At 38.8% G+C, this 25753-nt stretch overlaps 1 protein-coding gene across 2 annotated transcripts; it reads left to right on the top strand.

The window, feature by feature from the left end:
* The first annotated feature begins 1782 nt into the window (after positions 1-1782).
* LOC134667906 (PI-PLC X domain-containing protein 3) lies at positions 1783-25695 on the top strand. 2 transcript variants are annotated; one of them, XM_063525315.1, is made up of 8 exons: positions 1800-1889; positions 8309-8389; positions 9673-9821; positions 14497-14747; positions 15727-15936; positions 21085-21172; positions 22291-22525; positions 24991-25695. In XM_063525315.1, exons 1-8 carry the CDS (start codon positions 1826-1828, stop codon positions 25350-25352), a joined length of 1440 nt encoding a protein of 479 aa, XP_063381385.1. In that variant the 5' UTR covers positions 1800-1825; the 3' UTR covers positions 25353-25695. The 2 variants fall into 2 exon arrangements, with proteins under 2 accessions (XP_063381386.1, XP_063381385.1); XM_063525316.1 differs by lacking the exon at positions 8309-8389 and having other exon boundaries at positions 1783-1889.
* The last annotated feature ends 58 nt before the right edge of the window (positions 25696-25753 follow it).

Raw genomic sequence — 25753 nt, 5'->3', positions numbered from 1 at the left:
CATTCTAATTGTACGGATTAGACTGGAACACTTATTATTCAAGAATTTGAATGGAATAAATTCGAATGGTATTTTAAAAAAATGTTGTCGAATCGAACGCAGACCCTTAATTAACGATGTTCATATTTAATTACCTATGAGTTCCAATTATCAGGTATGTACTTATTATTATTAATACTTTGCACAACAAAGTACAGGTACCTGGTATATTAATAATGATTGATTTTGATAATATCAATGATTGATTAAAATGACACATTCCTGTATCAGTGATGGAACTGTAGGCAGCTAATTAATCGTTAATAATTCTAAGCAATTGTATACAACGTAATCAATCCGTGATTTAGTTAATTGCCCCTTTGTAATCGAACACAGGTACAGTCAGCAGCAAAAATAGATTATGATTTAGATATAGATATTTATTCCCATAATAAACTTACTACATATATAAATTATCCTAATCTAATCTATGCTTTATTTGCTGTGTTGTTCTAATCATAAAATGCGAAGATGTATGTAGTTGATTTGATATGTAGTTGAAAAATAAGTGATGATAAAAATGTAAGTACAGTCGACGTCAAAGATATGTTTACACTTTTGCACCTTATTCCTTTGTAATAGGGCGAAAGATGTAAACATCTATTTGACGTCGACTGTACCTACCTACATTAGTAGGTAGTGCAAGCGCGTGTAAACGAAATAGTTTCCTAACCAGTCTCGATACCTACATTATATAATAGTAAAATCAACGCCTCCGTTTGATCTACTTACCTATTTGGTTTCCTTCGATACAATGATTTCCATGGATTCAATAAAGGATATTTCACATGAACAGAGTCGCGGGCGTAGGTAGTCATTAAATAAGTAGGTAACCCACAGAAATATCTTAAATGCCAACAGACCGGGATAACTCGAAACTTCAACTCGAAGTTTTGTTAGCCGCAAACGTCGCTAATCCCGCACGAGGCAGAGATTAACGGTTGGTAGAAAATCGTTTTGACTTAATGTTTCATTCCATCTTGATCTTAAAGAAATTTCTGTTACTGTTACAGTAACTTTAAAAACTTTACAGTACTTTACAAAATATAATAAATATGTAAGTTTGACGAATCTGATAAAATTTGGTACAAATACAGTTTATGACCCATAATAAGATATAGAGAGAGAAAGAAAATTTAGGATAGGATAGATGAGTTATTAAACAGAGACTATTTTTTATTTAACATTGTAGTCCTGTTAAGAATTGCAAGGATTTGACAATGCGCAACCTGCCGGCCTAGCCAAGGTTACAATCGCTATCGCTTCGCCATCGAATCGCTTTGTGTCTCTCTATCACTCTTCCATATTTCCATATTAGTGCGACAGTGACAGTTGCGTTTCGATCGCTACGGAGCGTAAGCGATTGGCATCTTGGCTACGCGGCCTGGTCGCGTGCTTTGCACGATGCTCAATCGGAAGTGTGGGAGCTGTCGGAAGCCCCTACACATACACTACCATCACCACCCCTGTTGTCTAAAATTTCTATCACAATGCTTTCTATCACTCGCGTACTTGTTATGTATTGTAGCATACCTTGAGGTTGCTACGCAATGTATGTTGCGCAAGAGGGAATGTCAGTGATAAGAACGCAAGCGTATGATGATTGCATACGTTCAAGCGCTTGCTAAGCGTGGATGAGTTCACCGCACACGGAACCAGCATACCAGCATACGCCGCATAATCTCCAGGTCACGTTACACTGGTTATTTAGAAAACCCAACTTGCCTGCGCCGGGGCAGCCGATTACAAGGCGAAGAGTTCAGTGGCGTGTTAGCCACCGGCTGAGATGGCTGTGTCGTGGTACGCCGTGATCGTGCTTGTAGCCACCGCACTAGGCGCCTCTATTGGCCGTGAGTTTCATTTGTTTTCATAATCGTTACGTGTTTGCAAATGCGAAATGTGCCGTAATTGTTTTTTCATAGCTTCGGTCGAGCAGTGTTTGATTGTGTGTAGTCTAGTAACCGAAACGACGAATGCAACAAGCGACAAAATTTAAGACAGTTGTCACTGCCACTCAGCTCCAAAGATCGCAAAATCTGATCAGTTCAAAAATCAGTTGCAAAGATCGTTTGCAAAAATAAAACAATGTGATTCACGCAAAGTCTAATTTTATTAATAATATAAATAATAAATAAATAAATATTAGGGGACATCTTACATAGATCAACCCAGCCCCAAACTAAGCAAAGCTTGTATTATGGGTGCTAGGCGAGGATATACTGCATACTTATATAGATAAATACATACTTATATACATAGAAAACACCCATGACTCAGGAACAAATATTAGTGTTCATCACACAAATAAATGCCCTTACTGGGATTCGAACCCAGGACCATCGGCTACGCCGGCAGGGTCTGGTCGTCAAATACATTTTTTTTTCTACGGGCATTTGATATTAGTCGAAATAATATTCAAGTCAAAATACAACAGGCGGCACCCTGTATTCATGAGTATTTAGCATACACTTTGCATAAAATTTTACGCGCGTTTTGTTGCGGCTTAATTGCAATGATGCCTTATTCATTAATCTTACTAAATCCCAATTTGACTTTGTACTAAAATTCCAGAATATAAATCCAAGCCTCTTAATTTTATAATGCCAACCTATAATGAGTCTTAGGAAGATTTAAATTTGTTAAGTTTGACACGAAGACGGACAGTAACTAATTGACCATTATAGTCCAGGCAGTTTTTGGCATTTAAAAAGTAAGTCATTTATAACGTTCTGGCTTTTTAGAGTTGCAAAAGTTATTGTGAGTATTGTGAGGCAGTGATAATATAGATCACTGATTTTTTAATAAAATAAAAAGGTACTTAATGCACACAATTCTGTACCTACTCTATTGACATAGGAATTTCATTTCCAAACAAAAGGTGACACAAAGATGAAGTATGACATCATATATTTTCAGAGTTCTCTATTACTTAAACATACGTCTATGAAGCCGGTGTATTACATACCTATTCAGAGGTGGCATCCCGTGACATCGCGCATAATATCGCCTATTTTGTGGCGTTGCGAAATCGCGGCTCTCCCATAGGAAATTTTAACATCAGACCAGCAAAATGTATGAAATATCCAATTGTGACGTCCTACGGGAAAAGGTACCTTACGGCGGTTGGCGCTTACGCTATTATTAACGCCGCTCCAATATTATTGCGGCGCTATGTGACGTAAGCGCCAGCCGCCATAAGGTATCTTTTGCCGTGGAACGTCACATTTTTTTTGCGTTTTCGGGGATGGTAAAAGTTGCTCAGTATGACCTAAACATTAACGAGTTTGAGTAATTGCTTTTCGTTCAGTTACATATCAACTGTATAAATTTCAATTTTTGCTACGGGTGTGATCATCGCTTTTAGTATGATACATACATTACGCAAATAATAAACTGTTCATTCCTTCAACCCTGCTAAAAACCATTACCTTATCCTTGTTATATAAACCACTACATCAAAGAACACTGTAGAAACAATGAACAACATCAAATCTTTCATAACACTGCCGTAACAGGCACATAGGAAGTGTGCATGCGGACTCAAAAGCAGAGCCTACTTCATCCCAAGCACAAATGGTATTATGTATATTCGAGTAATAGAGAGACGTAGGCCGTTTCGGTCCTGTAATGTGTAATGCATACGAGCATTGCCAACTAGCAATTATATCATTAGAATCCGGGTTTTGTAACGCAGTGACAACTGTTAATTAACGTATAATACCACGCTAGACCTTTGGGAGGAGAAGACATTTAGATTAACTGTACGTCGGTTCCCAAATATCCACGTCGCCATACTAATTTGTTTCTATACAAATTAACAAAACTACTCGATTACAAATTTATTCTTGCAATATTTTATTACTTTCTTAGCTATTATTTCAAGTTTCAACATAAAACACACATTACATTATAATAACTAAAAACAATCTTAAGTTTACTTAAGCTTCTTCATCTTCTAGAAGAGGTTGATGTCAACTTTAGCAATAAGTTATTTACTTGTCTTTTTACTGTCTTTTCTGAAATAAATATAGTTAAATACTTTAGCCAGTCTTCTCCGAGACCACGGGAACAACGTCCTCGAAATGTCTAAGGTAAATCTTAAAACTTGACCCCTATTCGACAAGCGACGTTTGACGTATCGTGTTGATCTCCCGTTGATGTGGGAAAAATCATAAGTTCTCGAATACGTACAATGTCAAAATTTGACATTAACAATCCACAGTTAGGGTGACAACTTGACAAGCAAACCAAACCACCCTTAGTTTAGAGTTGAGTTTTGGTTGTACCAAATGATATTATCCACCGTTGATGGAATCAACACTCACTATGCAATAAAATCAACTGTTGATTTGACGTGGATGCGAAATCTGACAGTTGTACATGTCGAATTTGGCCCCTTATATACACGATTATGTCCCGTTGTACAATTTAATTAAGTATATAATATTGTCCCTGTTTTCTGTAACAAACGCTCACGTACAGTTGTCGTGTTTAACCGTCAAGCATGGAATGGCGAGCAATGTCTGCTGTCAGCGAGCAATGCGACTATTAGGATAAGGCCTTACAAATTAGGACAGGGTAGTCCAACCAATGTTATGGTCACATAGGAGTGCGTGAAAACTTTTACTAATAAAGAAAACCGGCAGAATTTGTAGTACCTATTTTAACAGCAATAATAATAAGGAGACATAAAAAATATTGTACCTATAGTTTCGCGGCTTCAAAACTTAGTTTACCATGTTCTCGAGCAGAAAGGTCCTGATTCAAATTGATTTTCCAAGCGCGTTCCAGTGGCAACAGAGATATTTCAATCCACAAACGCGCCAGGTATGATTATACTAGTAACGTAACTCATTTCTTACTACTCTCACTTTAAGAGTCTCACTACTACTAATTTTTTTCTTTGAAAACTTCGCAAGATTATCTTATAATGTATCCGTCTGGGAATTGAATGACGGTCAAGTTCAAATCGTTTTCGTTATCAGTAAACTGGAACGGCATTCAAAGTGTGTGATATCAGCCACAGTTCAGTGTGTTTTTGATGTTAAACAATTCTCACTACGGATTAAAAAGTTCTAGATTGTTTATAATCCTGTCTGTCAAATAATATGTAGGAATCGAAGGCTTTGCGCCTGCATCCCTTTATGAGTATATTGAGTATCCGGGGCAAGATACTTATTTATAAGTTGGCTTGGCTACCAAACAAACTAATATACATAATTTAAAAAAAACTCTTTACGTTAGAGCTCTTTTACGTTATCCGATACGAGTCGTCGAACTGCCTTTCACATAGAATATCGAATATCAGTATCGGTATCGGTATTTTAGATAACTATATTACCTATGTAAAATGCCAGATGAGGCAGCGCACACTAGTTATGACGAAAATAGTAATAACTATGACTGACTTTCCTGGACCCTATAATATTCACATCATGTAAACTTTTAATTAATTATTGTGGGCTATAGCCGGCAGACGGAACCCACAACCATTCACATAACCAATTGATGACCTGTTAGGTCTTCTGTCCCTCCTAGGTACAATTAATGGGTTTGAATTATTGTTTTTAATTGGGTAGTTAATGCCATATATAAATTAAAAAGGCTTTACGTATAATAGGCAGGTGGGTTACATAAAAAGAATTTACCATAGTTATAAAAATGGTCTGCTTGTGTACTGATAGATACGAGTATCGTATCGAATTGCATTAAGTGGTTTTATGGAGAATGCTGCCACTCAAACTTTAATGACGTTAATTTTGAAACTCTTACAGACTTTCAGACGGTTTACGTATAAAATTACAGGTAATATCCGGACATCAGTCACAGACCCCGAAACCGGATATTATTATTTATTCCGTGAAATTTCCTGAATTTTATATTAACTAGGTATCTACCTAGTTAGTTAAAAAGCTTTTTTTTTAATACGATTAGTAACAGAATTCAAATCTTCATTTTTACACATTATTACTAAGTTCACATTTGTCTCATGGCTAATGTCATCGCTTTTACTTCTACTTCACTCTGAACAAACCCTTAACTTCCATATCGTTGCGTTATTGTTTTCTTATTATTGACCGCAAGTCTAAATAGCGACAGTAGCTTAATTAACGACTTGCTAATCATTTGCAAAGCTTATATTATAAGTATTATAATTTATAACTAAGCCAGCATATCTCTCAGATCAATGAACAGCCTAAGATGGTCGCGTTTTAATAGTCTGTCATCTCAAGCTATACCTATATAATCCACGAAAAATGGATGGAGCTCAATTAGATAGTGTTGCCTTAAGGCCAGAGCTCTTCCTGTCGGTTCTGCAGCTCACGGATTCCCAGAATTCGCTCACGGATTGTAAACAGATATAAAATTACTCTTCACTTGTTTTTTTTGTCATTTTAAAACGTGATTAAAAAAATATACATTCTTCCTTAAACTTTGGACTTTTTATTTCCGCAACAAAAAGGCAAGGTTTTTATATTTAAAAATCTAAGCACGAACTGCGGGAGGTTCAACCAAGCATAGAGCCTAAATGCCTCGTCGGCGATGGCGGGATAACTTAAAGTCGTTTTTACAGGTCATTCAGAATCAGCGCATACCTAACCGCGACGAATGGACAAAGAGGAGGGAGAGACCTTTTTGCTCAGCAATGGAACACAGTGGGCTCATAATAGTAATAAAATAAACTCCAATTACACACCCTCGAAGGGCCCAATTCGGGCCTATATTTTTACTGGTACATATTTTGAAGCAACCAGCAGTGGGTTAGTAAACACAACAATACCAATGTTGAACGCACTGTACCATGACCGCAACTGTTGCATTACATAACACGTGCTGTTTTTGTTTTCGCGCGTTCGTCGCATGCATTCTACTGTTTACGAGCAATACGCGTCATCTTGCAACATGATAATTGGAACTGGGGTACCATTTGCATTTTAATTGAACGTCATATAGGAACGCCGAGCGGCACAGCCGTGCACAAGCTAAACCGCATCCGTGAAATGAATCCCGTGGCCCAATTTGACTTGAGAAAGTAACAGGAGGGAAGGAGCTCTTGTTATTTCAAAAAGGGCTTTAATATGTTAACCTAATCGGTAACCATATCACTGATGAGTGGCAATGTCACGATCGATTTGTCCACTTATGGTCTTAGAGTTTTTAGACGTTTTTTTTTTGTTGCTGTTTTATACAGTTTTGTCGTGACGTCACCATCTGGCACAAAAGTAGCGACAAGGTATATTTTGAGGAAAAGTTTAGATTTTATGTTTGAAGAAACGTCACATTTGATCAGTGTCAAATGTGACGATATGGATTAGATTAGTTAGTAGAAATCTAATCCATATCGTTTCTATATCTATTAATTAACGTATTTTAAAGTTCGAATCGGGCCGTATTAGTAGCCCATTTATGACTTTCATAGTAGATATGTCCGATGTTTGCAAAATGCCAACTTGTCAAGATTGCTGAAGTACTCTTTACAATTGGTTTGATAGGGATATACCATGTGGGTCACACTCCATACCCACATCGGATCAATTTGAAATCAATTGGATCAGTATTAAAACTTGTTTACACCGGTGAAACAGGACGAAGGGCTTAGGTACGAGCAAAAGGCCTCACATAAGAGTGGTGTGCATTGTGCAAGTATCATACCATTTATCCTACCTACAATTTAGTTTAGATGAAATGGTTCTTTACTCATTATAGACAAAAATTGTCTATAGTGTAGTTAACAGCATGTGCGCATAGCAAGTAAGTAACGATTTTATCTCACAAGTTAAATAGAGAAGGAGTGCGGATAATGGTTCCATCAGAAAATTTTACTTTATAGCCTTTAACTTTGGGTTAACAGAAGAAACGTGTAACTAATTGCTGTTTGGTATGACTCAAACGCTCAAGCGACAAGCCAAAGCCGATACTTATCCCATTCCAATATCAACATTATCAACGTAAAATTCGCATGAGGAAATTATTTTGCTGACAAAACACAAACGCAAATTGAATACCTAGAGTTTTATAAACAAAATAAATTGTTGCGCAATTCAACATTTTATTTTGTTTAATCTCATGATATTGATTATGATTATGAAAATTATTTAAGTAATATCCATATGTTTTTCCGTTCGTTTCGGCCATCCATTATACCTATATTATAAGTATAAATACCAAATTATAAACTATAACACATTTATTTGTATAAGTATTTACATTTATCTTTTATTATCGTTGTATGTCATATATATTTATATACTCATCAAACCATTTTCAGTAAAGTTCATCCCATACCGCGTACCGTCCAATGAGCCCGTCATAAAGACGAGCCGCATCCTCAGGACGCTTAAGCAAGTATGTACGTAAGTCTGTCTGTGGTATACTGGGAACTCATCATAGGTGACGGTGGCACGTGGTGGTGTAAATAGCTAGAGTCAGACTGGGAAAAGTCTGCAGCGATTTTTATAGCCCACGCAGGGCAAGTGTCATTTTAAACGTCAAACTTCCATTAAATCATAACATGTAAATAACACTTGCACTGCGTGGGCTATCAAAATTGCTGCAGACTTTTCTTGGTTTAACTCTAATTAACACAACTTCGGCATTTTGTGATAAAGTCGTTAAAATGTCAATGTGTTGTTGATTGTTGACAACTTGACATATTAATATGTTGCGTCCACATTCGTTATAAAGTAATTTGTTGTCTTGTTTTTATCTACCTACTGGAAATTGAACCGCCCCAATCGTGAAAAACATTGTTGTTGATTATTCACCACTTGGCTAAAAATATGTGACCTTCATAATTATTAAATACACCTTGTCCATGACTTCGTATCGTACCCAGATTTTTATACTTACAAATAGTGACGTTTTTAATCAATTTCCAACATCTATAACTAACCTCATTTAACTATAATGACGTGTTGTTAGATATGTACAACTGTGCACCTATCTTACATTAAACAGTAATTTAAAATCCAAATAGGTAAGTATATGTACAATTGTATATTAACATCTTTAATTTAGGAACAATTAATTCCTTTGAAGTGTTTAATTACTCAAGGTAAATTGAAGCCTACAGTTTCGCAGGACTCTCCTTTACTTGACGACGGAACGTTCAGAAACCAGTGATAATAATAATAAGCATGGTTAAGGAATTCAATTAATATTAATACGATTGAGGACGGGTAAATTATGCAATCTTGTCCAATGGCTTTACAATTGATATTTCTAGATTAGAACAGAAAAACTGACGCGTATGAAGGCACAACATTACACACTACACTACATTACCATACTTAATTTATCAATTTAAAAAAACTGGAAAAGTGCGAGTCGGACTCGCCCACCGTGGGTTCCGTACTTTAAAGTATTTGTTGTTATAGCGGCAACAGAAATACATCATCTGTGAAAATTTCAACTGTCTAGCTATCACGGTTCGTGAGATACAGCCTGGTGACAGACGGACGGACGGACGGACGGACAGCGGAGTCTTAGTAATAGGGTCCGTTTTACCCTTTGGGTACGGAACCCTAAAAAACGACGATGTAAACAATTGATATTGCTTTCCTCGTATTTTTTATTGATTCGAGTTTTTCGTTAAGCTGAAGACGATATTCTAATATTGTGATATGTTGTCAGCTGAGAAGCAGGTGCTGGAGAAGTCAGCTTGCGGGCGAGTGTGGGTGACGGTGCACTCGCCGAACATCAACCAAGGCGACCGGGTCGTCCTCCAGGACGCCATCGAGCTCAACTGGGACTTCACCAACTGCGACGCCGTACCAAAAAGTGTAAGTATAAATCAATATCCGGGAGACAACATAAAAAGTCAAAAATGCGTTTCCCCAGAGATAAGATATAGCTAATCGTTAAGGAGCCCACTGATTAACAGTCCGCCGGATGGTATCTGTCTGTCAGTTGTTCGGAACTGTCAACTTTTTGTTCTAATTGACAGGCCGATTCCGTCTGGCGGATTGTTAATCAGTGGGCCCCTTTAAAGCCGTTTCCGATATCCCCAAAATATATAAAATATATATATATACAAGAATTGCTAGTTTAAAGGTGATTAGATTATAGACAATATAGCGAATAGACGTACTTAATAGCTATTTGTTGTCAGTAACCTAGTATCAGACATGTTACAAAATTATTTGGTGTATCGATTTTTTTTAATCCGTTAGTTGTTGCAATATTAATAATGTTTAGCTCTATTCTCACGCCTGTCTCGTAAGAACCTTGTAAAAAAGCATACCCCCTTAAAGTTTGCTTCATTAAAAAAATAATATCAAAGATAGGGAAATGACTCAAATGACTCTCAGCACAATAGCAAGTAGATATTCTTGAGATCACGAATACTTATATATTAAAAAAAATGTTTACTTTCTTACTGTAAAATGAGAGTAGATTGATTGCTCACTTATTTATATTACTTTTATTCGCGTGTCCGATGGAACTCGACGCTAAGAACAGTCATAAATCCGAATAAACGCGGAGACTGTTGAGCTTGTTCAGATTATTCATTTTAATTAGATAATAAAGGAAAATGATGTGGGGTTTGCCCCGCCCAGTGAAAATACCTCACAATAAGAATTATATGATTTGTTTCTTCATAGAATTCACCATTTAATAAGGAGGCAAAAAAAATAGGAGTCAAAGCCCGAAAAGCGCAAAAATAAAAATTAATTACTATTTATCCTGTAGTATTTGCGAGATAAAACCAAATGTTTTTTTGTGCAATAACCTTACGGCGCGATTCGGGAAATGAATTAGATATTCACTAGATATGAAATAGTAAAGATATGTGACGTTCCACGGCAAAAGGTACCTTATGGCGGCTGGCGTTTACGCTAATATTAATGCCGCTCCAATATTCAGCCGGGGCAATGGTACCTTTTTCCGTGGAACGTCACATATCTTTATCTTCTTTACTTTATAAATATCTAAAGAATGTCTAATTCATTTCCCGAATCGCGCCGTTAATCTGTGAAGAAAATGTATACGCACTTCCTCGTTCAAACGTAAATATTTCCTAATTTCCCTTACATAAGTAGTAGTTGGGAGATGTCAGATGACGCTCGCTGAAGATCGCTTTTTATTTACCACCCGCGCATGTAGGTCACACTCTGTCATCAACAATTGTACTCCAACACCTTAGCACTTGTTACGAAACGTAATAACTGTGGAAGTGCCCAATCACACGGCTTACTCGACTGGTACACGTCGTCTATACGTATACATCGCATGTTGGAAACAAATCACTAACGTTTTTTGTAGCTCCAGTAATAACATGAAGTGATTTTGCAGGAATTTGCATAATTACACGAGAGTTCTAGATGGTTCTGAATGAGAGTGATTACACGATCTATCGGTTATACTGTTTTGATTAGCGGAAATATTACGCTGTAATTAGCATCCCTATAACTTTCTTCGATTGGAACGAGTGTAACAGGGACATGCACAGTAAAGTTAGAGCGCAATACAATCTTTCGGAACGCTGCGGCAGCCATTTAGATGTGACATTATTTCGTGAGAATCTCGACCACTTGAGTTTTCGGGCGTCCGGCAGTTTTGAGGTCCCAGAACACATATCCAACAACATACTACATACATACATACATCACTGGCCCAGTGACCCAAAAAGGATCTTGGCCTCTGACACAAAAGAGCGCCACTCTGCCCTATCTGCGCCACTTCGCAACATACAACCTAGTAACAACAACAACATACTAACGCTAGAAAATTCCCTCCCATAGAAAATGGACCAGCCATAACGTATGAAACAGCCAATATTTTTTCGCGATTTCGGGGTTGGTCCCATAGTAAAAGATGCTCAGTATAATCCCAAAACCTCCTGGCAACAGGAATGCACTTATTTTTTACCCACCCTGTGTACTAAACACTTTAATCTGGTTCGATCCATAAGCAGATTTTATCTCTGTCTCCAGATGTACAGTCAAGGAATTTAAATTCCGACCCATTTCGTACTTTGTCACAGTGACAATCAATATGAAAGCCGCTAGAGACCTCACACGGTTGTCACTGTGACAAAGTACGAAATGGGTCGGAATTTAAATTCCTTGACTGTACCTACATCCGATGCCACCACTAGACGTTTGGCAATAATAAAATTTCCAAGAATCCCTTTTATCCATTTGTTTTCGAGTACACAAAGGATAAGATTACCATAAGTCATAAGAAGAACGCGTATAAGGAAAGAGGTCGGGAAAGAAAGAACGGTAGATAGATAATTTATGTAATATGTATAAGTATTGTTTACCTACACAAACATCTGTGACAAGCAGAAGGTAAATACTTATGTGTATTACGTAATGTCATCTTTTTGCCAACCAATAAAGCAAAAAGGAACCCTTATAGGATTACTCGTGCGTCTGTCTCTCTGAGTAAATATACAGAGTCTAAAATGTTGAAAAAAATACACAAAATAGTTATTTACCTATAGATGACAGGAAAACCTATTAGAAATGTGCAGTCAAGCGTGAGTCGCACTTAATTAATTCGTTTTTGATCCGACCCCCACAGGTGTTTTAAAGACATTTCTTTCTCGTTCCTCATAAAAAAATACATTGTTAAAAATTGGGTTGTTTCGCTGTTATGTACGTACTTACCTCAATGTCGTACTTGTACCTACATGGTAAAATACTTACAGGAAACAAGCTTTTATATTTTTTTATTTATTAGGCGATACCTACATAAATACTTGTTAATAACAGGTTATAAATTAATATTGCTAGAGTATCCACCCAATTGCAGGCAAACACGGTATGCATGTAACAGTTATTGCTTAAGTAAGTACATAACTTGTATTCTACATATACCTCTACAGGTGTATGTAGAACACAAGTACCTATGTACTAATTAGAAAAAAATAATCATATTATGTTCGCGTGCCCTATATAGGCTATTATGTTCACGCAGAATGTTGATTTACCGTCAGATAATTACATATTTCCTAAAATGTAACAACTTTCTCACTTATACAACTGAATGTTATTTATCAACCCCTTAGGTACAGTCAGCCAAGAAAGTTGTGTACCACTTTCTTGGCTGACTGTAATGCATACTGTAATAAAAAATATTTGTTTAAATTTGAACTTTAATAGCTGTCAATATTAGAGTATCATATCCGCTATGGCTTCTGTATGCGGTAAGGAGTTAAAACTTTAAGGATGACTCACGCTAGACCGGGCCGTGCCTGCGCCGAGGCGTCCGACATGTCATTTTCTATAACGGCTGATCTGTATTCACGTGGTGCTTTCCATAGAAAATTAGACAAAGACATTGAGTTAAGACGGCCTTACAAAAGCTTAAATAGATGATAATATAGGGTTAACTAAAATAAGTTCATGTTCACGTCATTCACGAAGGTAACCACCATTCAATTGGCATTATTACACACTTTCATAGCTTCACGGCGTATACATATATATATTATATATATATATATCCTTGAATATATGGTGCTTCAAATCTTAAACTTAAATTGGCCGGGCTGATTGACAAATTTCCATAGGGGTCATCCATTAATTACGTCACACCAATTTCTAGGTTTTTTGACCCCCCCCCCCCCCTTGTCACACTTGGTCACATTTGGCAACCCCCCCCCCCCCCCAGTGTGACGTCACATTTTTTCTACGAAATCGCCAAATCGAATTAAGTAAGTACCTAAGTATTATTAATATTTTATCAAAATATTTTTGACGATATAAATATTAGTAATTTTATAACCCAAAACTGCTTAGGAAAGAAAATTAAACGATTAAAAACTATTTTCGTTTTAAAAACTTGTTATTTAAATGTACAGCGAACTAAATAATTTAAATAAATTTTCGGTTACTGATGAAGTTAAAGTGACGTCACAAAGTTTGTGTCTCCCCCTCCCCCATGTCACAATATGTCGCATTTTCTTGACCGCCTCCCTCCCCCTAAACGTGTGACGTAATTAATGGATGACCCCATATTTCTGATGACAATCTGATATGCTGACATGGAGCTGATATGATAATGCAGTCGGAAGGTAGCCCAAGGAACTCTTGGATGAAAAACATATTGAGTTTAGGCTCATTTGAAAGGTCTTAAGAAGTACTTGATACATGAAAAGGAGAGAAAGTACAATCGGCAATAAAAGTGCGTAACATAAAAATATTGTTGACGGTTACTTGTTAGTAGTATTTTGTTGTGTTAAATTCACTGGTATCAGTTAAATGCACCATTTATAATTCAGAATTTTACGGGAATCACTTTTTTGTGTTACTATTTTTTTTTATTGCATTTTTACGGACATAGCCATAAGTTTATTTACTATGTTAAAAACTATCGATAAAAAATCTTACGACTTGTCCTTACGTTGCGGTATTTATACCCAAATGTGAGACGACAATGACATTTGACCGGCACGGTTAAAAGGCCCTAAGATTATCTGTCTAACCCCATTCACAATGTCTGCAGATCGGGCTGTTCGATGACAGACCAGGCTCCTGGAACAATGCCCTTCAAGTGTTTCCAATCGACGCGGAGCAGGGCTACGTCATCACCACCATATCCCTGGGGGAGCCGGCGCTTCCAGCCGGCTGGGACAAGGGCCCGGGGCTGAAGGGACCACACTGCCTGTGGCCGTGGGCTGGGGCTGGTGATGGCAGTGCGTCAATCACGTCTTACAACTGTCTGAAGATACAGCCGTCTTGGATGGAGGATAACCCGTAAGTTTCCAACCCAACCCAAGTTATAATTTTCCAGAGAAACTACAGAAAAAAATTATTTCAACAATCAAACCTGCTCACTAAATTTCATTTAAAATCTGTTGAGAAATACGATCTGCAGAGCAGAACATCCGGACAGTATTTTTGCCCAAGCTGAAACGGAGACCTTCGCTAACGCTCGGTCAATTATATTTTATCAATCTACAAACCAGGTTTTGACAAAAGAAATTACAAATGGAAGTTACCTCTCCCAACCTATAATAAGGATATGCCCTTACTTGCCCTTATGTTTTCTGAGGAAACTCCAACGGGGCCGCTACCGGTACGGTCTGTCTGAAGAACTCTCGAAGACTCAGGGTGAAGTTACCGCGGAGTCCTTCTCACGCTTTGCCACTCTCATCATCCGTCCGATTTAGCTAAGTGCCTTGTCCCCCGCTATATAACCCCTCGCGACCCCAATGGCCTTCTTTATACACTTTTATGCGAACCATAAACCCGTTCTTGACCGGAACCCGACGGATGACGCTATTACCTAACCTATCCTTTTGCTTAGTAAGTACTGTTTGCAAATAATCATGACCCAGTGGTAGTTAATGTGTCTTTTCTGATTTGTATTATAAACGGATCCGAGAAACAAGGAGTAAATTTAATATGATTCAGTAGGACTCGTTCCTGTCTAACCAAACAGTTATCTTATTAACAAATTTCGCGCTATAAACTTATAAACACAAACAAATATTTTCCAAATCGGTTCAGAAATGACGGAATTCTGAGGTAATGTACACAAAAAAAATACGATGAAATTGATAACCTCCTCCATTTGCCAATTCTGTTAAACATTACACTAAACGTCATAACATTTTCATAACCAAATAGTCAATTGTGATACCCTTATTGATAATCTGTGCTGCCTATTTATCATTCCACTTGATTTTTCTATGAGCTGTAGGTATAAGTTATTATCCCATCATTGTTCCAGCGAAATCAACAAACTACGTATTGGTGAGTTAGCGTTAGCTGGCACCCACAACGCAGGCGCCTGGCGTTTTGACACGGAAATCAGCACCGTGTCACGGGACAGCTTCGTGCTGTGCCAAGACCGCTCCATCTGGGCTCAGCTCGTCCACGGCATCAGATACTTCGACTTCAGAGTCGCGTACTACGACTTCTACCCTAATGAGGATGATAGGTAATACCAATAGATAGCAATGATATTTCGCTAGTTAGCAACTTTATGGCAAAAGTCACTAAGAAAATTTGCAAGCAGATTAAATTTCCATTAAAAATGTGTCCATTTTGATATAGGGGTTTTGAGATACCTATTACCCGTTGAAATGTTAGTTATGTTTTGTTTATTGTGAGTTTACGACGGGGGTAGAGGACTTGCTCACAATATTCGGAATTGGTTTTACGGCCTAAATCGATCCTATAAAAAGATAGTGGTTACACCTCTGCCAACATCTGTAACTTGAAACAATATATTTTATGTAATTGTCTCTCTTTATGTAATTTTCGGTGGGGCGAACTATTTACTTGCACCCACTTTACTTACTTAATCGGCCGTGTGTGGTCGGGACGCGGGACCAATGAGCTCGTTGTCTTAAACCACTAAGTTACCATCGTCAAAACAGGCACTGACCTATCGTAAACCTTATTACAACGAATTAAGGTGTAACAACTGGAAGTAAAGAGTATCTGAAAGTACGTAGGCTGACATAGGTAATCTAGAGACAACGTGATTTTGTTAATAATTTGCCACCTGGATTATAAGGTGGATAGGTACGTAATGTACGTATACTTTTATCTATACGACGTCGACTACTAGGTACATTATCAATATCACGTTTTCCGTTTATAACGTAATTAATAATCCTAACTAGAGTGATGTTTTTGTATGTCAAGACATTTTCTTTACAAAATTATCACATCTAATACGGTTTACTCATTTTTACTCTAAGTCATCATCATTCTCTTGCCCTTGTCCCATTCACTTGGGGTCGGCGCAGCATGTCTTTCTCTTCCACACCTCTCTGTCGCCCGTCATTTCATCATTGACTTGCATTCGTTTCATATCATCTCTCACACAGTCCATCCACCTTTTCCTCGGTTTTCCTTTCCTCGTACTTCCCTCCACATTCATTCGTAATACCTTTCTCGTCACATGACTTTCATCCCTCCGCATCACATGCCCGTACCACGCTAGGCGATTTGCCCTTACTTTTTCTGTTATGGGTGCAACTTTCAGGCTTCCTCTTATATACTCATTCCTTATCCTATCCATTCTCGTCACGCCACACATCCATCTCAACATTCTCATCTCCGCTACATGCAATCTCTTTTCATCCGTCACCTTTAGGGCCCAACACTCTGATCCATACATGACGACAGGTCTTATGACTGATTTATAAATTTTACCCTTCAACCGAAGAGGCATTCGGGCGTCGCAAATGGTTCCCGTGACCTGTCGCCATTTCATCCATCCTGTGCTAATCCGGTTTTTCACGTCACGGTCAATATCGCCATCGCACTGTACGAGCGAACCGAGGTACTTAAAGTCGGAGCAGACCGGCAGTGTAACGCCGTCGAGTTCTATGGCAGCAAAACTGGAGAAACCGCCAAAATCGCAGAACATGTGTTCCGTTTTAGATCTGCTGATCTTTAGGCCAACATTCTCCAATTTTTGCCGCCATTTCTCAAGTCTGCTCTGCACCTCAAGTTCGTTTTCACCAACAAGCACAATGTCATCGGCAAACAGCATACACCAGGGTGCCTCCTCCTGTATGTCTGACGACAGAGCGTCCATAACAAGCAGGAAGAGGTAAGGGCTTAAAGCCGATCCCTGGTGCAAGCCTACCGTGACACTGAACTTGTCGGTGGTGCCAGCAGCTGACCGGACGCGTGTACAACATCGGTTGTACATTGACCGGATTAGCTCTATATACTTCCCAGGCACGCATTTCTCTTTCAGAGCCCACCACAAAACCTCTCGGGGTACTCGGTCGTATGCTTTTTCGAGGTCAACAAACACCATATGCGGGTTCTTTTTGGCATGTCTGTATTTTTCGCACAGATGGCGAAGTGCAAAAATGGCGTCTGTTGTACCTCTCTGTACTCATTTTTACTCTAAGTATCGTCTCAAAATGTAGATCGTTTTTGGCCTTCGAGTAACAACCTACTTATTAGCAATATCAACTATTGGTAAATTTCGAATAGACATTATTAATGTCCATTAAATAATTGTTGTTGGTAGGAACTAGCAACATCACTAACATAAGCATACGTGATAGATAAATATACGGATACTATACTTACAATTATGTTATGTTACATATGGCGGATACGGTGACTTGCACAAGTCACACTGTCACACCGCACCGTCACACCCTGTGAGTTTGTTGGTATCCATATCCAGTCAACAATTGGATGTAACAAAAACTGGTCAAGTGCGAGTCGGACTCGCGTTTCAAGGGTTCCGTACATCACACAATTTTCAACAATTTTTTTTTTACGTGAAACGTGACGTGAGTGAAACGTCTTGAAAAACCCGAATGGGTCAGTCAAAAACCAGATGTAACATGAAGTTTTCTGGCGTGGTGGCTTATATCTCTAGAACTCTGAAGATTAAATGCCGAACAATAGTACAAGTGTCCAAATGCGAAGACTGAACACCGAGCTCCGCGTAGAGCTGAAAACTCGGAGCATCCGACGGGTCGCGCTTCCTACAACTTCCGAAAGTATTTTAAAAGCGAAGGCCGAAGAGAGATAATACCTACATGCTGGCCAAAAAATAAGTGCATTCCCATAGCCGGGGAGGTTTTGGGATTATAATGATCAACTTTTAGTATGGGACCAACCCCGAAATCGCGATAAAAAATGTATCCCCCCATAGAAAACGGACCAGCCAAAATGTATGAAACAGTCAAATTTTTCTTCGCGATTTCGGGGTTGCACGTTGGCAACGGGAATACTTAGTTTATTTTTTGGCCATCCTGTATAGTGTTTTTTAAAACACGTAACAATAGTAACCTAATCAATCAGTACTACAAGTGCCATTGCGGCTATGTGCCAGATACAGCCTAGTCGCATTTTTTGTCTTAAATCCGACTCACGCTTGACTTTAGATTTCTAATAGGTTTTCCTATCATCTTTAGGTAAAGGACTATTTTGTGTATTTTTTTCAGAATTTTAGACCCAGTAGTTTCGGAGATAGAGGGGGGGGAATGGTCATTTTTTGTCTATTTTCTTGAATAACTTCTAAACTTTTTATCGTAAGTTTATAAGAAAAATATATTTGAGATTCTCACAATGAGCTCTTTTGTTTAATATGTAACACGATATAGTTTTCAAAACTTAGTTTTTTAATTTTAGTGTTTACCCCCCAAAAGTAGCCCCTATGTTTAAAATTTATTTGTTGACGTTACATATCCGTCTTTGGGTCACAGACTTACATATGTGTACCAAATTTCAACTTAATTGGTCTGGTAGTTTCGGAGCAAATTGGCTGTGACAGACGGACAGACGGACAGACAGACGCACGAGTGATCCTATAACGGTTCCGTTTTTTCCTTTTGAGGTACGGAACCCTAAAAATGATTAAAATAAACATGGTTTAATAGTTTGAACCAGGCGTTACTTTGTGGAAATCGTTATTAATAAGAACAATAATATTGCAGCAATAATATTTACATAAGAATATTATGTATTATTGTCTTAATTAACTTGGTTTCCGTGGCAATTGAATGCACTAAGTACTACGCTGACCCTGATAAGCTGACGCTGATAAGTTCTTGCTAAACTGGCGGGGCATATTATTGTGATGCTGGCGTCGGTTACTATCTTAAAAGCAAACGCATATTTTGTAGTTTTTTTTTTTTTTTATTATGAATGGGCTTACTCATGGCCACAGACTAGCCGAGGCGTAGACGTATTTCTATTGATTTTTTACTACCCATTTAATTCAAGGGCAAATGACATTTTTGCCAAATAAATGTCATCGAAACGACTTTAAAGCTTTATCGAGATACAATCTCGCAAAACGTTATAGGTTTCCCTGGATTGCGTTACATACACGAAGCAGATAAACATTAAACAGCGTTACGTGGAAACTGCTAGCAATCGGCTTCGCGTGGTTTCCTTGATTACTTGCATAACGCAAGCCTAATAGATATCGAAGGAAAATCGGTCGATCTGGGACGCGATTCGCCATTGTTTTCTGACTGTACCTGACAAATCGTCTAACTTGTGACAACGACCGTTGTATTACTCTGCGCAAACTTTTAAGCTTTTAATTTATATATTTTACTTTTTTAATTATGTTTAAAGCTCTTGTATATTGTTGTCATTCCATTAAATTGGACCCTAAGGGTGCATACTGCATATGACATTATAAAAAATTACTAAAATAATAAAGGTGCGATGCGACGCTACACGAAGAAAGCATAAATTTGGCATAAATCTTTTACAATGCATGTAATACTCGTGTACCTACTCTAAACGTGCTTGTTTTAGTAAGAGTAACCGCAGCTGCACTACTGTGAATTTTACTACGGAAATTGACAGTGACAGCGACGCGTTCAGTACCGGTAGTGCAGCTGCGGTTAGAAATGGAATCTTACCATTAGGTAGTCCCGTTCCCGTCCACACGACGCGCATTGCTGTACCGAGTTTGTTACTTTATGTGTTGCAAAATGACGCGGTTTTGGAAAAAGATGCAATGCCAATTCACAACATTCAGGATCGAGCATAAATATCTATACTCGCCGGTAATAAACGGTACAACACGATAAAATAACCAACGGATATCACGCGCTGGACTGACCTGATAGTGCAGCAATGGCGGAATCCTCTGGATACGACTGGTTCTTCTTTTTCTACGTTCAGCACCTTTTCTTCTATCACACACCGGCCGGCGGTACGTTAAACAGTCTTAGGTCTTTTGTCACGCACGATATAACACTAAAACACTTAGTTTTGGAGGCTTAATACATATAATATGATTTTAAATCGATAGCGGTCGATCCGCATGGCGCGGCGTCTCGGTAGTTCTCGTTTTCGCCAACAGAGGCGCTGCTGAGGCTCGTCCTGAGCGTGCCGCCCGAGAGTTTCGGACGATCCTATTGGCTAAAATGTCAATATTGTATCGTTATGAAGTGCGTATTGGCTTTGCATCGATAAACGGTAGAAGCGCGCGGAAATTTGATTGATTACTTAAAAACTAAACGTTAAGAACGGAACATTATGGTTACTTTACGTATACGCATACTTGTATCGCAAATATTTCTTATACATTTCGAAATGTTTAACAAAAGACTAATATTCTTTTTCTTTGTTTTTTCAGGTATTGGTTGAACCATAACTTAATACGAGTCCGTCCATTAGTACCATTGCTCAAAGAAATTAGAGCGTTTTTGGATAGCACAAAAGAGGTAAGAAATCGCTTTTAGGTACAGTCAGCCAAGAAAGTGGTCTACCACTTTTGGACTCTATCATCTGATTGATAGAGTCGAAAAGTGGTAGACCACTTTCTTGGCTACCGTACCTTTAAATGTAAATATTCATAGATCTTATCTGATGCTTAATTTTATAAGGTGGTTTTAACCGGTAAGCAGTTAAAGCGAAAATGATACCTATTGAAACTTTTGACTTGTTTTACTACTAGTCTTAAAATATTGTTATTGAAACAGTAATATATTATCTAAAGCCGCATAATAAAATGAAAACAAATATTTATTAGATAGTTCCATTACTGTTATCAGTATCACCCTGCCGCGTGCCGGCTATGGAATGGACCACAAAAATGAAACCACAAAAGTTTATATTCTTGCTAATCGTTGCATTGATTTTAGTTACCTCACCATGCACTTCGGACATATAAAATGCAAGTTTTTCTCAAATGTTTGCTTCGTGAACAAAATTTTTTTACCTAGTTCATATTTTGGTGAGGTTTGCCCGCTAACACTCGGACGGGGCACTATCAAATGTAGGTACTTATAAAAAACTAGGCAACCAAGCGCAGATGTATAATAATGTTGCGTTAAACACGGTGTGGAATGAAAATAAACATAATTAATAGTTTATTAGATTAAGAGAGAAGTAATTATTAAAACACGAAACGTTTAGGGTTCCTGTTAATGTTCCATTTTAACTTTAATGACGCACATTTATGTTTTTGACCTCTGGCGATCCGTTGGCCCTCGGGTGTATTTATTTAAGAAGGGATCAGGGAATTAAATTGTATAGCGCAAACATACCCTTGACTTTAAAGCTGTTAAAAATTCTTAGTTCCAAGATCCCGAAATAAACAATGCTGTAAGTATGTACAGTTGGCAAAACTATTAGCTTTGCTGACTTTACCTATAGGTACCTATAGGTACTTGTACGCTATAAATGCCTCTTGGCACATAGTTTCGTAGTCAATACCGAGTTATAGGTTAACGTGTACGTCAAACATCAACACTTGATATAATAGCGGACATTTCATGGCAAGCGGTTGTTCATTCCAACTATTTAAATAATATACACATTTCATTAATTATTTCCGCAGATCGTTTTCCTCGACGCGCACCACTTCCCGATCGGCTTCTACGAGCCCGACGGCTCGCCCATCCGAGCCGTGCACCAGGGCTTGATCCAGCTGGTGCAGCGCGAGCTGGGACCGCATGTGGCGGTCGCGACGGACTTCGGGACCGGCGCCGGCACCAGGGGACCCACTGTCCAGTCTCTGTTGGACGCTGACAAGCGATTACTCTTCAGCTACGTGGATAACGCTATTGTGTCAGGTAAGGGTTGATTCAGCTAATGCAACGCGAGCTGGGACCGCATGTGGCGTTCGCGACGGACTTGGGGACCGGCGCCGGCACCAGGGGACCCACTGTCCAGTCTCTGTTAGACGCTGACAAGCGATTACTCTTCAGCTACGTATAGCTGCGTGTATCACGCTATTGTGTCAAGTAAGGGTACATTCAGCTAATGAAACGCGAGCTGGGATCGCATGTGGCGTACCCGCGGGACTTCGGGACCAACGCCAGTCACATTTAAAATGTTCTACCAGATAAATACATATCGCCTTTCACTTAACAATAACCAGCAAAATATACCTACCTGAAAACATGTCATGTAATGAATATAATTAACCTGATTGATGATACTTAATCCTCGCAAATAAATCGGTTTATTGAGTTAATCAGGGATTAAGTGTTACGTACGTGATAATACTGATGATTGATTGATTTATTGATAAGTAATAGGTATTAAGCTATCAATTACAAAATATTATTGGTATTATGATGTTGATAGTTGTATCTAACGCTACGTCTTACGTAGGCGAACAACGCGCGAACGCGGCGCGGCGCGGCGCGGCGAAATCAATCCTTTGATGCCCATAGAAGTGTCCTACGTAAGCGATCTCGTTGCGAACGCGGTGCGGCGCGATTTGCACGCGAATGTCAGGCGGCGCGGCGCGGCGCGGCGCGGCGGCGGCCGCTTTCGCCGCGCCGCGCCGCGCCGCGTTCGCGCGTTGTTCGCCTACGTAAGACGTAGCGTAAAACTGATAAAAGCCTGGTCAAACTTCTAGAGGCAATTGAGCGATAAGTACTTATTCTTTAATCTATTTTTGTTCTCTTTGTCATTACTCTATCATTATCGAGTTCGATTTGGTGGTCTTATTTTTTCGTTCGTCAAGTGTTTTGAATGACTTCAGGTATTCTCCTTCCTTCAGAACCATGAGGCTACAATCCGATTATTACATGTACTTACTGGTACTAGCCAGGATTCCATTTACTTACCTACACTTACACCTTTTTCTCTTGAGGGGAAGGCAAATAATCACGAATTTCCTTCTGTCACGACCTCACCACCCTGACAGACCTTTTTGCTTTATTCAATTTCAACACATTCCTATAAGCACCCTTGTCGGTGTAGGTGTGTTCTTATTCTGTTTCTTTGTTCAGTTTAAAAAAATACCTATCATGTTTCCTTATCACTATTTTGATACGATTACTGGCAGACCTAGGACAATAACAACACACAATTAAAATAATATCGTATTTATGAATATATACTTATAGTGTAATCCAAGTTTAAGATAATAATAGTTTTAAATAAGATCGTATCGTGTTATCACATGTATATTATGTATAAGATAATAATATAAGTATATCCTTTTTTTACTGTGATTACTTTTTTAACTTACTTAAACGAGATGAGATAGGTATAACAAGATATATTAAGTTGTAACAATTGTAAATTTGAAATAGTAGTATGTATTATTAATACTAGAGCTCCCGATACACGTATTACACGCTGACACGGGTACCCGTGTTCTTAAGCCCGCCGGGCTTAAAACCCGAACTACACGAACCCGTCCGGATTCGGAAACGTTTACACGGGTACACGGATACACGAAATAACGGATCTTATTTACCCGCCGGTTCGACCCTTCACCCTCGTGTAGCGGAGATTCGTGCTATGAAGATATACGATTGAATATGCGGGAGGTTAGGAAGATTCGATTACCTACTGGATTGATTGGTAATGTCAATAATAGGTAGGTAAGTTCACTTTGTTTTAATAATCATAAGATTAAAATTAACAATATCTTAGTAACCGTTGACCTCATTGATAGGTATTTAATTTTTTTCATTGATGTAGTTTTTTTAATAATTAAAGTAAACCTAAATGATTATCTAATACAAAAGTAGATAGTTACCCTTACTGAAACTACAACGAACGGAATATGTTATATTTTCCTTTAGCAAAATCGAATTTTGCTCACTGTTTTTAAGTAGCAAAGTACCCTTGTTCGAGCTGCTGACGTGAAAAATCAATTAAATTGGTACAACACATATCAATCACATTGAACATCTGATAAAATAAAACTGCTAAACAATCGGAGCTCCTGAACCTAAATCTTTGTTTTATTTAAAACTTTATACATTACTTCAATCTCCGCTACACGCCAAGGACGGGTTAGGCCCGCGTGTATTTAAGGTCCGTTTCCCCGTGTACACGGGTACACGGGTCCCCGGATACATGGATCTTAATTACACATGTACCCGACTACACGTGCAGATCGGGTCAGAAATCCGTATACGTGTAGTTCGGAAACGGGTACCGAACACGTGTACACGAAACCCGGACACGACCGCGAGCCCTAATTTAATACTTATGACAACTAGAACCCTGAAAAAGTAATTATTTTCAGTCCCATTCGGCACCTTATTTATTTACTTGTTGGCTGTTTCAGAAAACAATTGGCTATGGCCGATCCTACCTCACCTTTGGGCGAACACGAACAACCCGACCGAGCTATTCACGTACTTAGACCAGGCCATCGCCGCCGTACACCAGAGCAACGCTCGGTCGCCCATGCACTCTGCCATGGCGCAGACCACGCCCACCGTGCTCGACATCCTATTCCTCCGAGGGTCGCTCAGAGACAACGCCGATGCGATTAACCGCAACGTGACGCAGCGTCTACTGACGCGCTGGCGGCAAAACGCTAACATAGTGTCCAGTGATTTTTTCCTAGGCAACGATGTTGTCGATGTTTCGATAGCGATAAGCCTCGAGCGGGGCCGAGCGACCAAGCAGAGCAGTCAGTTATGACGTCGCTCGCGACCAGCCTCCCGCCGCGGCGGTATCCATGTGAATGCTCTGAAATCACTTGTGCGAGTCGCGCACCGTTCGCCGTGGCTCCCCCAAGCAAGGATCCGCACCAAACCGCCTCACCTAAACTGGCCAATTTAAAACGTCGCCAGACGAGAGATATCCGCTGCGCTAAGATCACTGCCCGACTTCTTAATATAACGTCCACCGGACAATAGTGAGATAATTTTAGTATTGTATAGTTAGTTAGGGCCAGAACTAGTCCTTAGGTATTGACGCTACTTATAAAGTAGCGTAAAATTGTATATACCTACGTTTTTAAATATATTTTGTGTCAAATGAACTGACGTGGATTTATTTTATTACCTACATAACGCGGTATGTGGAAGGTTTTATAACGA

The sequence above is a fragment of the Cydia fagiglandana genome, chromosome 10 (assembly GCF_963556715.1).
Source record: "Cydia fagiglandana chromosome 10, ilCydFagi1.1, whole genome shotgun sequence".
NCBI lineage: Eukaryota > Metazoa > Arthropoda > Insecta > Lepidoptera > Tortricidae > Cydia > Cydia fagiglandana.
This window is presented reverse-complemented; position numbering and strand designations above follow the sequence as displayed.